The sequence below is a fragment of the Notolabrus celidotus genome, chromosome 14 (genome assembly GCF_009762535.1).
Source record: "Notolabrus celidotus isolate fNotCel1 chromosome 14, fNotCel1.pri, whole genome shotgun sequence".
NCBI lineage: Eukaryota > Metazoa > Chordata > Actinopteri > Labriformes > Labridae > Notolabrus > Notolabrus celidotus.
The window spans coordinates 2721028-2734258 of NC_048285.1; the positions used below are offsets into that span (position 1 = coordinate 2721028).

Here is a 13231-nt window from a genome sequence, read left to right on the forward strand (position 1 = left end):
ATCTACAATGAAGCAACCAAACAATTTAAGACCTTCCATTATCATCATCAACAATTAACATCACCACAATAATGACCAAAGTACCAAGTGCTGGGTCACTTAAGAGCTGAACACAGATTCCCAGAGTAGAGCAGGACAGTGAGAGTCAACTGTAGCTGGAAGACATGATCTGCCACTGGGGACAACAGTGGAGAACAGTCTAGCTAAGTGCATAGTGCTCCCTAAAGAGCTGGGTCTTTAGCTGTCTTTTGAAGGTAGAGAGGGACTCTGCAGATCGAATGGAGTTGACCAGTTCATTCCACCATTTAGGGGCAACAGAAGAGAAGAGTCCAGCTAGTGATTTTGATTTTGAGGCCTTGTGTGCTGGAAGCACTAGGCGCTTTTCAGAGGCTGAGCGTAGCGGGCGAGAAGGGCAGTAGACCTGGATGAGGGGTTCCAGGTAAACTGGAGCGGTTTTGGTGACTGCTTTGTAAGTGATGATTAGAGTTTTGTATCTGATGCGAGCTGCAACAGGAAGCCAGTGTAGCTGCATGAGCAGGGGAGTGACATGAGCTGTCTTAGGCTGGTTGAAGACCAGACGTGCTGCTGCGTTCTGGATCCTTAGCAGAGGTTTAACTGTGCATGCAGGGAGGCCTGCCAGTAGAGAGTTGCAGTAGTCAATGCGTGACATTACAAGAGCCTGAACCAGGAGCTGTGTTGCGTGTTCTGTCAGGTAGGGTCTGATCCTCTTGATGTTATAGAGGGAAAAACGGCAGGACCGAGCAATCGAGGCAACATGAACCCTGAAGGTTAGCTGGTTATCGATCATGACACCCAGATTTCAGGCAGACTTAGTGGGCATGAGGTAATACAACTTTATAAGCTTTAACAAACACTCGTCCCACATTCGACACGGTATCAAATACAGCTCAAGCTCACGTCGTCTTCATGACTTCATCAACAGTTTTTGTAAATGTTTCTTCAGGAGTTTTCACTAAAAGTCCAAAAACTATGAGCACAGGTCTCACCATCCATCATCCGCCATGTTTGTTTGCTCTACTGTCGCATTGGCTGCTCACATTTTTTGATGTTTCCAGTTTAGAGAGTGAGGACCAGTCATCGTTTGTTGTCATTTCCAACATCTGCTGAGATTTTAAACCTCTCATAGTCCTGGTCAGCCTTCAGGGAGCATCTTGAGGTCAGTCCTATGACTTGGAGTCACTTCGCTGTAATTTGGACATTCCTTCACATGTGCAGTGCAGTCGAGTGTCTGCTTAGAGTCATTTGTTTCTTCACACTAAATGAAAGCAGGAGTTTCAATCCGGTCTCATATGCACTTTTGAAACATGCTGCACTTTGCTGTAAGCGTGTGTGTGTGTGTGTGTGTGTGTGAGTGTGTGTCTTCCAGCTGGTGAGGCTTACGTTTGAATCTGAGGCCATGTGGACTCTAACGCCCTCTACAGGCCGGTGTCGAAAGAGTTTAGAGCCAGCCCCAAGTGGACCCTGAAGTTTCTTCATTGGCTTCACTCTCCAACACTGGAGGCTGCAGCTTGAGCACAGAATCCGGATACGTCCTCTTCATTTGCGTGCAGGTGTCTGCCTTTTGTTTGTGATAAAGGCTGTTTCAGCAGCGTGCAGTTCATCACTCGGTCACCTGCATGGTTTCAGGCATTAAAAATAACTCTACAGAAACTGTCACTGTTCTTGTTGACGGTGTTGTTCACTGTTTGAGGTCATACAGAGACATCAGTGTTTATTTCAGTCTGTGCACAACAAGCTGAAAACTCCCCACAGGAGCTCTAAAGAATGTAAACATTCAACAGGTCCTCCTTGTGTGTTGTTTTTACTTCTATTTATTCTATAAAATGCGTCTTTTTTTCTCATCAGCCCCCCCTAATCCTGAACTTATTCAACCTATAGGAAGCAGAATGGAGCGGATTAAGCGTTACTCGCATGAGACTGGAATTACCAGAGGACTTTTATGTCTGTGTGTCGTGCAACACGTCTGCAGCAGAAAAGAGAAGTCTGTTTTTCACTTGAATTCTCTGACATTATCCCCCAGATGTGATGTCAGAGCTCTGTGAAACACTCGCTCACAAACAGCTCTATTAATACACTCCCAAATAAAAACTGTGGAGCCTTTGAAGAGGAGGAAAAAGGTTCTTCACCGCATCCAACAAACACTGATGAGCTTCAAAGCTGCTGCAGAAGTGGAGTTAAAGTGGGTTTGGTACCGGAGTCTGTCTCCTCTGCCGGTCACGGTGCTGAAGGTCCAGCATTGTGTGTTTCTAGAAGCCTCTGTCTCTGTTTGATCGGGATGATGGGACAAAAATAAAGCTGCTGGGTTTCATTTCAGCAGAGGAGCAAGCAGGGTAATTGTTGCTATTGGGAACTTAATCCTAGCACGCACACGCACACACACACTCACACACACACACACACACACACACACACACACACACAATCTCACTCTCACTCTCTCTCTCTCTCTCTCTCTCTCTGTCTCTCTCTCTCTCTCTCTCTCACACACACACACACACACACACACACACACACACACATACACACACACAGATAAACAGTGTTTTCATGATGAAGTTTCAGGGCTGTTTTTCTTTATTTGACAGCTGTAGAGAGACAGGACATGATGAGGGGAGAGAGTAGAGAACAATGAGGTTTTTAGGCTCTGTTCATGGGGCGCAAGGTTACATTGGACTTCCACTAGATCGGTGTCCGGTCCGTCTCCGATCCACTACGGCCCGGCTCTGGAGCAGGACCGCCGGACAGCTGGAGTCATGTGACCGAGGTTTTCCCGCAGTAATCACTGAATGAAGGATTCTCCTCCTCCTCTCCTCATCCATGTTGTCTTTCTGGTCCTCTGAAAACCTCTGACCTGTTGACTCCAGGCCGGGCTCCGCTCATCATGACTTTGGTTTGTTGTTGTAGTTAAGTGAAATACGATCTGGTGATAACACAGAGTGTTTTATTCTGAAAATGAACCGGATGTTTTCATTTTGTTTTGGTGAAACCTGACTTCCTGTCCCGCTCCATCTGCTCTGTTGAGATTGATGCGTCGTGCTCCGGCATCCAGCAGAAATAGAAGTCTTGTGTATCTGATCCGGAGGACTCCAACCTGCCGGATCAGAGACACAGCCGGTGGAAGTTAACACGTTGACTGGAATAGAAACTCTCACAGTATAAAAACATGGAGGATGATGTAACCAGACAAACATCAACTATAAAACTCATCTGTTACTAATTTTGTCTTCAACTTTGTTTACAAAATCAACTTATCCTTGCACCCTGCTGATATTACACAAGCTCATCTGGGTGTGTGCATGTGTGTTTGTTTATTGCGCTGTTTTCACCTAGTTTTATGGTGTTGTAGCCCGGAGCTGAGCAGCACTGGGCTGTTCATTTAAACCATGCCTCTACACTGAGTGTAAAACACTGCATGCATTGCAGTGTGATGAAATAAAGGTGGAGGAGTCGAACCAGTGACGAGGGCTGGAGCCTCTGTGCACTGAGTGGTAGTGATTTGAATCTAGTTTGTAGCACTCAAAGATGAGGAAATGACCAAAACAACTAATCTAGTGTCTGTTACATCAAGCCAGGTTATAACGAACGTGGTCTCTTTTTCTTAAAGCATGAAATCAAACCACATTTTGAATAACACCTCTCTCCTCTCCCTCTCTCTCCTCAGTCACTGATGTGGAATTGAAGCGTCTCAAAGATGCCTTCAAGAGAACCAGCGGCATCACCTATTACATGACCCAGCAGTGCTTCTACAGGGAAGTGCTGGGAGATGGAGTTCCCCTTAAAGTCGCAGAGGCAAGTAAACCATCCGCATCCCACACAGCATGCGTCCCTGAACATGATTTTCAGGTTGAGTCAGTCGTCGAATGCCCACTGCGGTAAAGGCGGCTCCGGGCGGGGAGAGATAACGTCTGATGAAGTGTGATAACGGACAGGTTTGAATCTGTGACTGTGGACTGCTCTGACCTCAGAGATCTCTGCTGTGTTGAAGTTAAATCTGTGTTCTGACGTCACTAGAGCACGATGTCGGGAACATTTTGCTGACTTTTGTGTGACTAAGAGAGAAGGAGACCTGTCGTCTATCTTTATATTCAGTCTCTGGTGTGGAGTCAGGAAGCTGTCAATCAAAGTTTGATAAGCTGTACAAGCTCCTCCACAGTCTTCAAAAAGGTCTGAACTGTAACATTAGATGTTTTTTTAAAAGTTTATTTCATGGTTCTGATGTATGTAGGAAGTACGGATACAGAGAAGTAAAGATATAAGGATGGTAGGATGTAAGGGAGTAAAGAGGTAACAATGTAAGGAAATAAGGATGTAGGAATGTAAGATATTAAGAATGCAAAGATGTATAAGGATGTAAGGATGTGAGTATATAAGATTGTGAGGATGCAAGGTTTAAAGGATTTAAAGATGAAAGGATATAAGGATGTAAGGATGTAAAGTTATAGGGTATAAAGATGAAGGTTTTAAGGGTGTAAGGATATAAGGGTGTAATGGCGTACGGGTGTAAGCGCGCAAGGGTCTAAGAATGTAAGGACGTAAGGGTGTAAGGGTGTAAGGATGTAAGGGTGTAAGGACGTGAGAGTATAGGGATGTAAAAATATAAGGATGTAAGGATATAAGGAAGGAATTCTTAAACTTTAATATTGATGCGTCTTTGAGTCTTTCTGAGTCCACGGTGATCCAGGATGCGATGCGAGGATCCTGCAGCTCTGAGTCCTGCAGGATCCACTGAAACCTGAAACACGTCTGGTCTTCAGGGTTCATATTTGTGAAAGCTGAACCTGTAAAAGAGCAGCTCCATATGTGCAGAGCATTTACCCTTTGAGCGTTCATTAGACTCCACACACTCCTCTCTCCTCCTTCCCCTTTGTCACCATGGCAGCAGTTACTGCGGTGACAGCGGTCCTGATCTGAGGATGCTGCTGGTCTCTCAGAAACATGGCTGCCTCACATCGTGACGGTTCAAAGGGATCCTGAGCCTAATCAGTCCTGCTCCTCATGATGTGGGCCCTCTGTCATGAATTAAGACCCGCCCCTCTTTTAGCTGTTTGTTTGTTTGGACTGATTCAGTGAGAAACAGCGTGAAGAGGCTCTCATGTGTTGGATGGAAATCGATCCAAACAAAGACGTCTGATTTGACTGTGATACCGTTTATTATGTTCACATTGATCTGTGAATTGATTAATAATGCCTGTTAGGATGCACACGATGCTCTTAGGCATTACCTGGGTTAGCAAACGGTTTGTGGAGAAGTAAGGAATAAGGATGTAGTGGTGTAAAGATGTGAAGATGAAAGGATGTATGGATGTGAGGATGTCAGGATATATATAAGGGTGTAAGGATGTAAGGATAAAGTTTGGAGGATGTTTAGGTGTTAGGATGTGAGGATGTAAGGGTGGCAGGGGGTTAAAAAGTGAGGATATGAGGATGTAAGGACATAAGGTAAAATAAGATAAGAGATAAGATATTACTTTATTGATCCCCCGGGGGGGAAATTCAGTCGTTGCAGCAACCCAGACAAAAGTACAAACAAGAAAGAAGTTTCAATGAGTTTCAATAAGTAAAAATAAAATAAAATAAGTAAAAATAAAATAGATAAATAAAGCTAGAATACAATTTAGATATATATAATGTTACAAATGGAATTAAAGTTAATTAGAAGTAATTACAGGCAGTATTAAAACATGTCAGTAGTGACAGGTTGACATGGTGTGATTATGGTTGGTAATGACAAATTAACTAATAAATAAAAACAATATGGGTATGTAATATGACCATGAGTTGTAATTAGAATAATAATGTAATATAACATAATGTAATAATAATAATATAGCAAGATAATTATATAATACAGTATATTATGCATTATAATGCCAGCAGCAGTCAAGAGAGAGTTCGGGATGAGATGATGGAGTGTGACAGACAGAGCAGGGATGGTATGGATCTGTTCATGGGGGGGGGGGGTCAGTGGTCAGCATGGTGCAGTCTGTGGCCTCCAGTACTGTTTAACAGTCTGATGGCAGTGGGCACAAAGGAGCTCCTGAAGCGTTCAGTCTTGCACCGTGGTGGATTGATGCGATGATGTAAGGATATAGGGCTATAATGGTGTAAGGATATAAGGGTGTAAGGGTGTGAGGACATTAGGATGGAAAAAAGGATGGAAAGGAAAGGAAGGAAAAAGATGACAGAGTCTGAATCAGTGATGAAAAAGTTGTCGAACTGAAAATAACCGATGAGAAGATAAGAGGCAAGAGGAAGTTTGAGGTTTTGAAGCTTTACACGGACACACACTTTAACTTCTCTTTTCACACCACACACTCTGCTGCTCTGCAATGTGTGTGTGTGTGTTTGTGTGTGTGTGTGTGACCCACTGACACAGCTACACTTCATTAGCTCACTAACTGCAGAGACATGCTCACATACATTTGACACAGCTTCATGCTTCTGCACACACACACACACACACACACACACACACACACACACACACACACACACACACACACACACACACACACACACACACGGCTCTGTAATCTTCTCTTTCTCACTCTGCTACATGAACACAGCTCTCTCTAGCGTGGACACTGACTGATTTCTCACTCACTGAAAAAGATAATGTTATTTAAAGTAACTCATGCAAACACACACTGAACCCAGAAAGAGCATTTAATATTATCTTCACACAAACAGACCCTCTGGTATCCACCACACTTAGACAGGAGTTAGAGCCAGAAGCGACCATATTTGGACAAGAAGGCGGAGCTTGAGAGGACCGCAGGATTGGCTAACACCAAGTTTTCAAAGCTAGGCTGACTGTGCTCATGGATAGTTGGTTAGCTGGCTTATTTATTAGAATGTCAATGGTAGAAACATCGTTTTCAAACAAGCATTTAGAACAATGAACACGGTGTCATATTTATTGATGTTAATTACTTCTCTGCACAGAAGTTTCCTTAGCTGCAGAGCGCCCTTATTAGAAATGTAGCATCGTCTGTGTCTCAGTTATTTGATGTGTAAATAATGAAATGCTGTACTCTGAATCTCTGAATGTTGGCAGCTGACGGCTTTGATGAACTCATTTGTAGCTCCACAGAAAATAAATAAACTTGTGTTTTTCTCTCTGCTCTTTGTGTCTCAGGTGATCTACACCTCATTCGGAGGCACGTCCAAAGGACTCCACTTCAACAACCTGATCGTGGGTCTGGTGCTCCTGACCAGAGGACGCGATGAGGAGAAGGCAAAGTGTGAGTTTCTTAAAAACGACTGAACAGAGACTGCAACAGGCAGAAGGAAGACCGACTGAGTAAACTATCAGATTAATCTCTAACGGAAAAATGACTAACTGTAATTTTACAGCCAGACCACTGACCACAGAGCGGGAAGCACAGCGTGATCCTCAAAGAGTCTGCAGGGCTTAGATAGTTCAGAGTAGGGGTGAGCCCGACTAAGGATTTGCTTAGTGGAATCTGATCCATCAGATTTTTTTGCCCATAGTGGATGAATAGTGGACTGTTTGTTGTTTTTTCTTATTGACCCAAAGCCTGCATGATGGTGACCGCATGACAATATTACACATAACCATTTACAATTAAGAGACTCATAGCTTAAAGTAAAAGGGACAACAGAATATTATAAGTATAAAACTTAGATTTTTTAATCTATATTGCAAAAACAACGAGGTGATGAAGAGAAAACTCAAATAAGGCCACCATCCGTTAAACATGGAACAACGCTCCACAGATATTTAAACAGTGTTCACACAGAGGAGAGCAGCACTGAGGAGGGTAGTTTGTCCAACTTAAGACTAAACATTTGTATAATGTTCAAAATCAAACCTGAACCAGCTAAAGGGTTTTTAAATCTCTTAACAGAACCTTTTAAAACAGTCTTTGTCGCGTCTTTGTCCGCTTGAGTCTTTTCACATTGTACGTGAGGAAAACCATCGTGTGTACGGGCAGAAGTGCGCTCCTTGCTTTGTTGACTGTAAATCCTGTCTTTGAGAATATCCTCTCTGATGGCGTGGAGGTGGATGGGATGCTGTGGATTGTTTTTGAGGCTTCAGACAGCTTTGGGTATCCCTCCTGGTTCTTTTGGCCCCGTACAGTTTTTGTGTGGTCCGGTAATCCTTGATCTCACAGCCCTCTTCATGAAGCTGCTCCTCATCTTCATCACTATTTTTTAGGATCAACTGAAGTTTTATTTCCTGACAGTTTGAGCTACCATGAACGTAGAGAGATTTAAAGACCAGCTGAGGTACGTCTGCTCCACAGGTCCCGCTGAATGGAAGAGTCCACCTTTAATTACCAGGGGAGATTTAATTACCACTTTAAGGAGATTTAACACTTCAAGAGCTGTTCTCAGAATTACATTAAATAAGTCTATATTTATATAAAAACAGGATATATGAGACACTGTTTTTATGGGAAACAGGAAAATAATGTAAAATTAGACATTGAGCACCCCCATGGTTTGAATGGAATGATCCACGTTTCATATGCAAATATTCGACTATGAGATTGGCAGTCGACTAAGGCTCGTTAGAACGAATCGTCGAATATTTGGGGTCACCCCTAGTTCAGAGACACACACACACACACACACACACACACACACACACACACACACACACACACACACAGCGCTGTTCCATCCTGCCGGCTCTGATGCCGCACATCACCACCTTCTTCCCCCCATTGTGCGTCTGATACTACCTCTGAGGGAGGATCAGAGGTGGAACGACTTTACATTACACATCGCAGACGAGACATAAATATCCCGCCTTGAAAAGCGCACAATGTAAGAGCCGACTGATGTGTAAAGACGGAGGGAACGCTAAAAAAGATGTGTGTAAAGACAGAAAAGAGGCAGAGGACGAGACTATGTTACCCTCAGACCCTCTGATGGTGCCAGCTTTGTTTTTGTTATTAACCAGCAGCTCATTGTTGAAAACAAAGACATGATTCAAACTTATAAAAGCATGCTTTGTGCATTTAATGCTAAAGTTAGCATGACAAAGAGAGCTGCCTTTGTGACGCTGAAATCTCTCACCGACCTGACTTACATATTTCTCCCTTCACAGCACCGCCCTCTGGATTAAAAATGTGACACATTAATTATGATAATCCTCCAAAACATTAAAGTTTTATCGAACCCTGCCCTCTGCAGAGAGCTTTTCAAATGCAAAATGTGCATAAAAACACAATTATAGCAGCAGGGCTGATATCTGTGTGTTGCTCTCCTCTCTGCTGCTCCCTCATTGTTATTCTGAGAGCTGATGTTGATGTGATGCAGGCTGAATAATCCATCAGGACGTTATTGACATTGTAGCTTCTATCGGCCTCACCAAGGCCTGCCTTCCTGTGATAAAACTCGAGTCTCTGCTGACTCTGTGTGTGTTTGTGTGTGTGTGTGTGTGTGTGTGTGTGTGTGTGTGTGCGTGTGTGCTCACAGACCTCTTCAGCCTGTTTGCCAGTGATCTGGGAGGATATGCTGCCAGGGAAGACATTGAAGCCGTTCTGCAGGTTCTGGATGGAGAGGTCCCAACGTCCCTCAAGAAGTGCTTCAGTGAGGTCGGTAAACGCAGCGCGGCGTGTCTGTCACAACAAAATAAAGACACAACAAACAGGGAGGAACATAAACATGCAAACATTTAAGAACAGGCACGTCAGGCCTGTCTCTAAACTCATGCAGCTGCTATAAAAACTATAAAACGAGCCCCAGACTGATAACCTGCACATCACCCACATGCTCTTCCTGCTTCATCTCTCACACTTTGTTTTCATTATAACAGCGCTGTGAGCCGCGTGCTCATAAAACAGCTATTGTTGAGAGTGTCACACATGCAGCCAGAGAGATAATACAACGTTTGGCTTCAGGGTGAGATATTGTTCAGCTCATTACGACACAAAAGAGCCTTTCAGATCTCAAACACCTTTGGATGTTAAAGAAACAGTTTCCCTGTCGAAGAAATCCAAAGTGTTAAACATCATTATTATTAGAGAGGGTTTAAAAGTAACAGCAGGTGAGACGTTTCTGCATCAGGAGGAGAATTAAGAGCTCCACTTTCCTGACATTTCAGAGATGTTGTCAAAATATGCATCAGATAAATAATTCCACTTTTCCCTGACACTCCACTCCCTCTCCTACACTTCATATATGTGCCATAAAACTTTGATTATAGTGATAAAAACAATGTCTCATGAAGCTGCTCCATACTGAGTCAGCTTTTACAACTTGGTGACCGTCTCTCTTTGGGTGACGTCACTCAGACAAAGTCTGTGTTTCAAATGGACTGTAGGTTTCCTTGGCTTCTAGAGCCTCAAGTGGAGACTCCAGGTACTGCAGTGTTTTACCACTTCTGCACTGGCTGCACTTTTTTTAACAGCCAAGGCAGTTTTAAAAAGGATGAAACACTTTTACAAAATTCGAGACAAAATCACATTTTTGAAAACATTTCACATTTTTATAAAACAAAACTACACAAAACACTTTTCACCAAGGCCTTCACCAAGGCAAAAACAAATGTACATTAATTAAATAACATTATTTTTATTTATTATTATTTTTATTTGTTTCTATTTTTTATTTTTTTGTTATTATTATTAATTTTGTATATATATATTTTTTATCCTTTCTTTCTTTGTTTACTTTTTGTGTTTTTCTGTGAAGCACTTTGTAACTTTGTTTATAAAAGTTCTATATTATTATTATTATTATTATTATTATTATTATTATTATTATTATTATTATTATTAAATAACTTGAACTTTTAGTCTTAGCTGATTTCAGGGATATTCAAAAGAACGAAGAGTCACAATCATAACAAGTGAATGCCTGATAAAGACACCTGTTGAACATTCAGAGGTCAGATAGTAAAAGGTGTTCGGGGCAAACAAAGGTCACGGGGTCACAGACGGAGTGAGGGATACACTCTGACGGTCTAATCGTGTCGTCTGTTTGGTCTCAGGGTGATAAGGTGAACTACGAGCGCTTCAAGAGTTGGCTGCTGCAGAACAAAGAGGCCTTCACTTTGTCCAGATGGCTCCTGTCCGGAGGAGTGTGTGTGACACTCACAGACGACAGCGACACGCCCACCTTCTACCAGACCCTGGCTGGTGTCACACACTGTGAGTACCACAAACATTGACGGGTCATCTTTTCTGCCGCTGTATCCGAGCTTCTGCTGAGTCACTTTCTATCTTTAGTCCGGACAAAATAAATCCCCTCGCTCTGATTAATGCTTCTTTACCAATAAAGCTGAGTTTATTTCAAATCTAAGTAAAGCTCTGCAGGCTGACAACTGTCTTAAGAGCACTGAAATCATAAACAGCCTTTAAAAGTTGAGAGGAAGAGAGACATAAAGAGCTGCAGACGGACGACTGGACGGACTTATTTGCATCCAGATAAAAACAGCTGTAACTTTTTTCAGGGTCTTAATCTTCTGCTGGAGAGAAAGGTCAGTCCATGCTGGACCTGCAGGTTTCTGCACACTTTGATTAAAGTCTGCAGTTTGGTTCTGTTTTTAGAAGTAAAGAGCCCTTACCAGCAGATAGATGAAAGCATAATCAACATGAAAACTCAGCTTTTTATGGATATACACAGACCAGAGTGAGCTGGACAGGTGGAACATGTGAGGCACTCAGGGCATCAATCAAGCAGTTTTTTATCATGGTTCAAAGCATGAAATCAAAGTGCCTGTATTTGGTAGGACAGCTGAGGAGAGATAGGAAACAGGAGAGACCAGCACCCTAATACCAGGTGTAAAAACCCTGAACATACAGGACAGGTTTAAGTCTTTATACCAGAATTCTTTCCAAAAGCACATTTGTTAAATTCCCAAAGACAAACAGGACGTCTTTCAGTCTCAAGGTCAGAGCTACATTTCCACTGCAGAAACTTTCCCAGGGTACCAGGAACCTGTGGAGGAACTAAGTTAATTTCTACCCAAAGAAAAAGGGTCCAGTTACATTATTTTAGTGCCAGAAAAGTCCTGCCTGGGACGATCCTTCAGTTTGGAGGTAGAGGAACTTAAAGGGACCGTTCCCTTTTTTTAAAAAGTGGTTTATATGAGGTAATTGTCAATAGTAAGAGTATTAACCCTTTGTGGAGAAACCAGCATGGATGCTATCAACCACTACAGATGAGGTCAGCTCTACCACATTGTTTAGCTAATTTTCAGAAACTCCTGCAGCGCACTGATCAGCTGTTCCAGTCTGTAGACTTTAAAAGAGACAAACAACCAAACTGCACAATGAGTGATTCTTACAGCGACGAGGAAATCCTGTTTTCTACATTTTTTCAGTCAGTTACATCCCTTAAGTTAATTTACCTCATTAGATCACATCTGTTTTAAGTTTTTTAATTCATTTTCATCTGATTTCTTGATTTTATTTCTGACTTTTATTCGTGTTTGGAATGTACGCAAGAAATTAAGATTTGTCTGTCCAAGAAAAGCTGAGATCCAGCCTTTGATATTCTCATCCTAAAGAGTGATAACAGTAGAAATGATCTAATTTCAGTATAGAATGAGGAATATAAAAACATACAGCGATGTTCTTTAAGGTAAATTTAGCCTGGCTTTATTTTGTCAATTAAGGACAGGGGGCTGGAAAGAACGTGTCTTGTCAAGAGACGCTGGACGCTGCCTTTAATCTGCTGCTCCCAGCTGATCCTCTTAACTTTGTGTCTCTGGATGTGTGTTGGAGAGAGAGAGTGACTGACACTCTCCCGGTCCGTGATTCTTTCTAGAACAAGAGCAGGATGCTTGACTCATGGCCAGGCTTAGCACCATGAACCCTCGGCTAACTTGCTAGCTCCTGACGCCGTCACAGTATCATGAGGGTAGAAACCTGTGGAGGAAACAGCCATCGGTTGGGATGACGTAGATTTCTCAGAGCGGTTATCAGGCGGAGGTTAATATGGTGAATGCTGGCTGCGGCGGCACCTCTCCAAGGATGTTCCCTGGATAATGGTATGGTATCTCTGCTGCAGGTCGGAGAGAGTCGCACCTCTAGGTGGGTACAGGTCGCACTAGAGTCAGTCTGTGTTTGTTTGTGTCGGAGCAGCTGCTGTCGGCTGATCTTGTTTGGTTTTTCAACCTTCTAATTGGCGTTAATGGAAAGGGCAACTTTGTTTAAAGAGGAACGAACAGGACTTTCGATGTTTGATGGTCAGACTTGTGTTCAGAGCCTTGCATCGATTCTCTAAATTT

General features: G+C 42.8%; 1 protein-coding gene across 1 annotated transcript in view; it reads left to right on the forward strand.

The window, feature by feature from the left end:
• The window catches only part of usp32 (ubiquitin specific peptidase 32), a 57338-nt gene that overhangs the window by 16453 nt on the left and 27654 nt on the right, over nt 1–13231 (forward strand). The window contains exons 2-5 of the mRNA XM_034700846.1: nt 3683–3810; nt 7160–7265; nt 9472–9590; nt 10988–11147. Coding sequence (XP_034556737.1) covers nt 3683–3810; nt 7160–7265; nt 9472–9590; nt 10988–11147 — 513 coding nt within the window. The remainder of the gene's footprint in view (nt 1–3682; nt 3811–7159; nt 7266–9471; nt 9591–10987; nt 11148–13231) is intronic.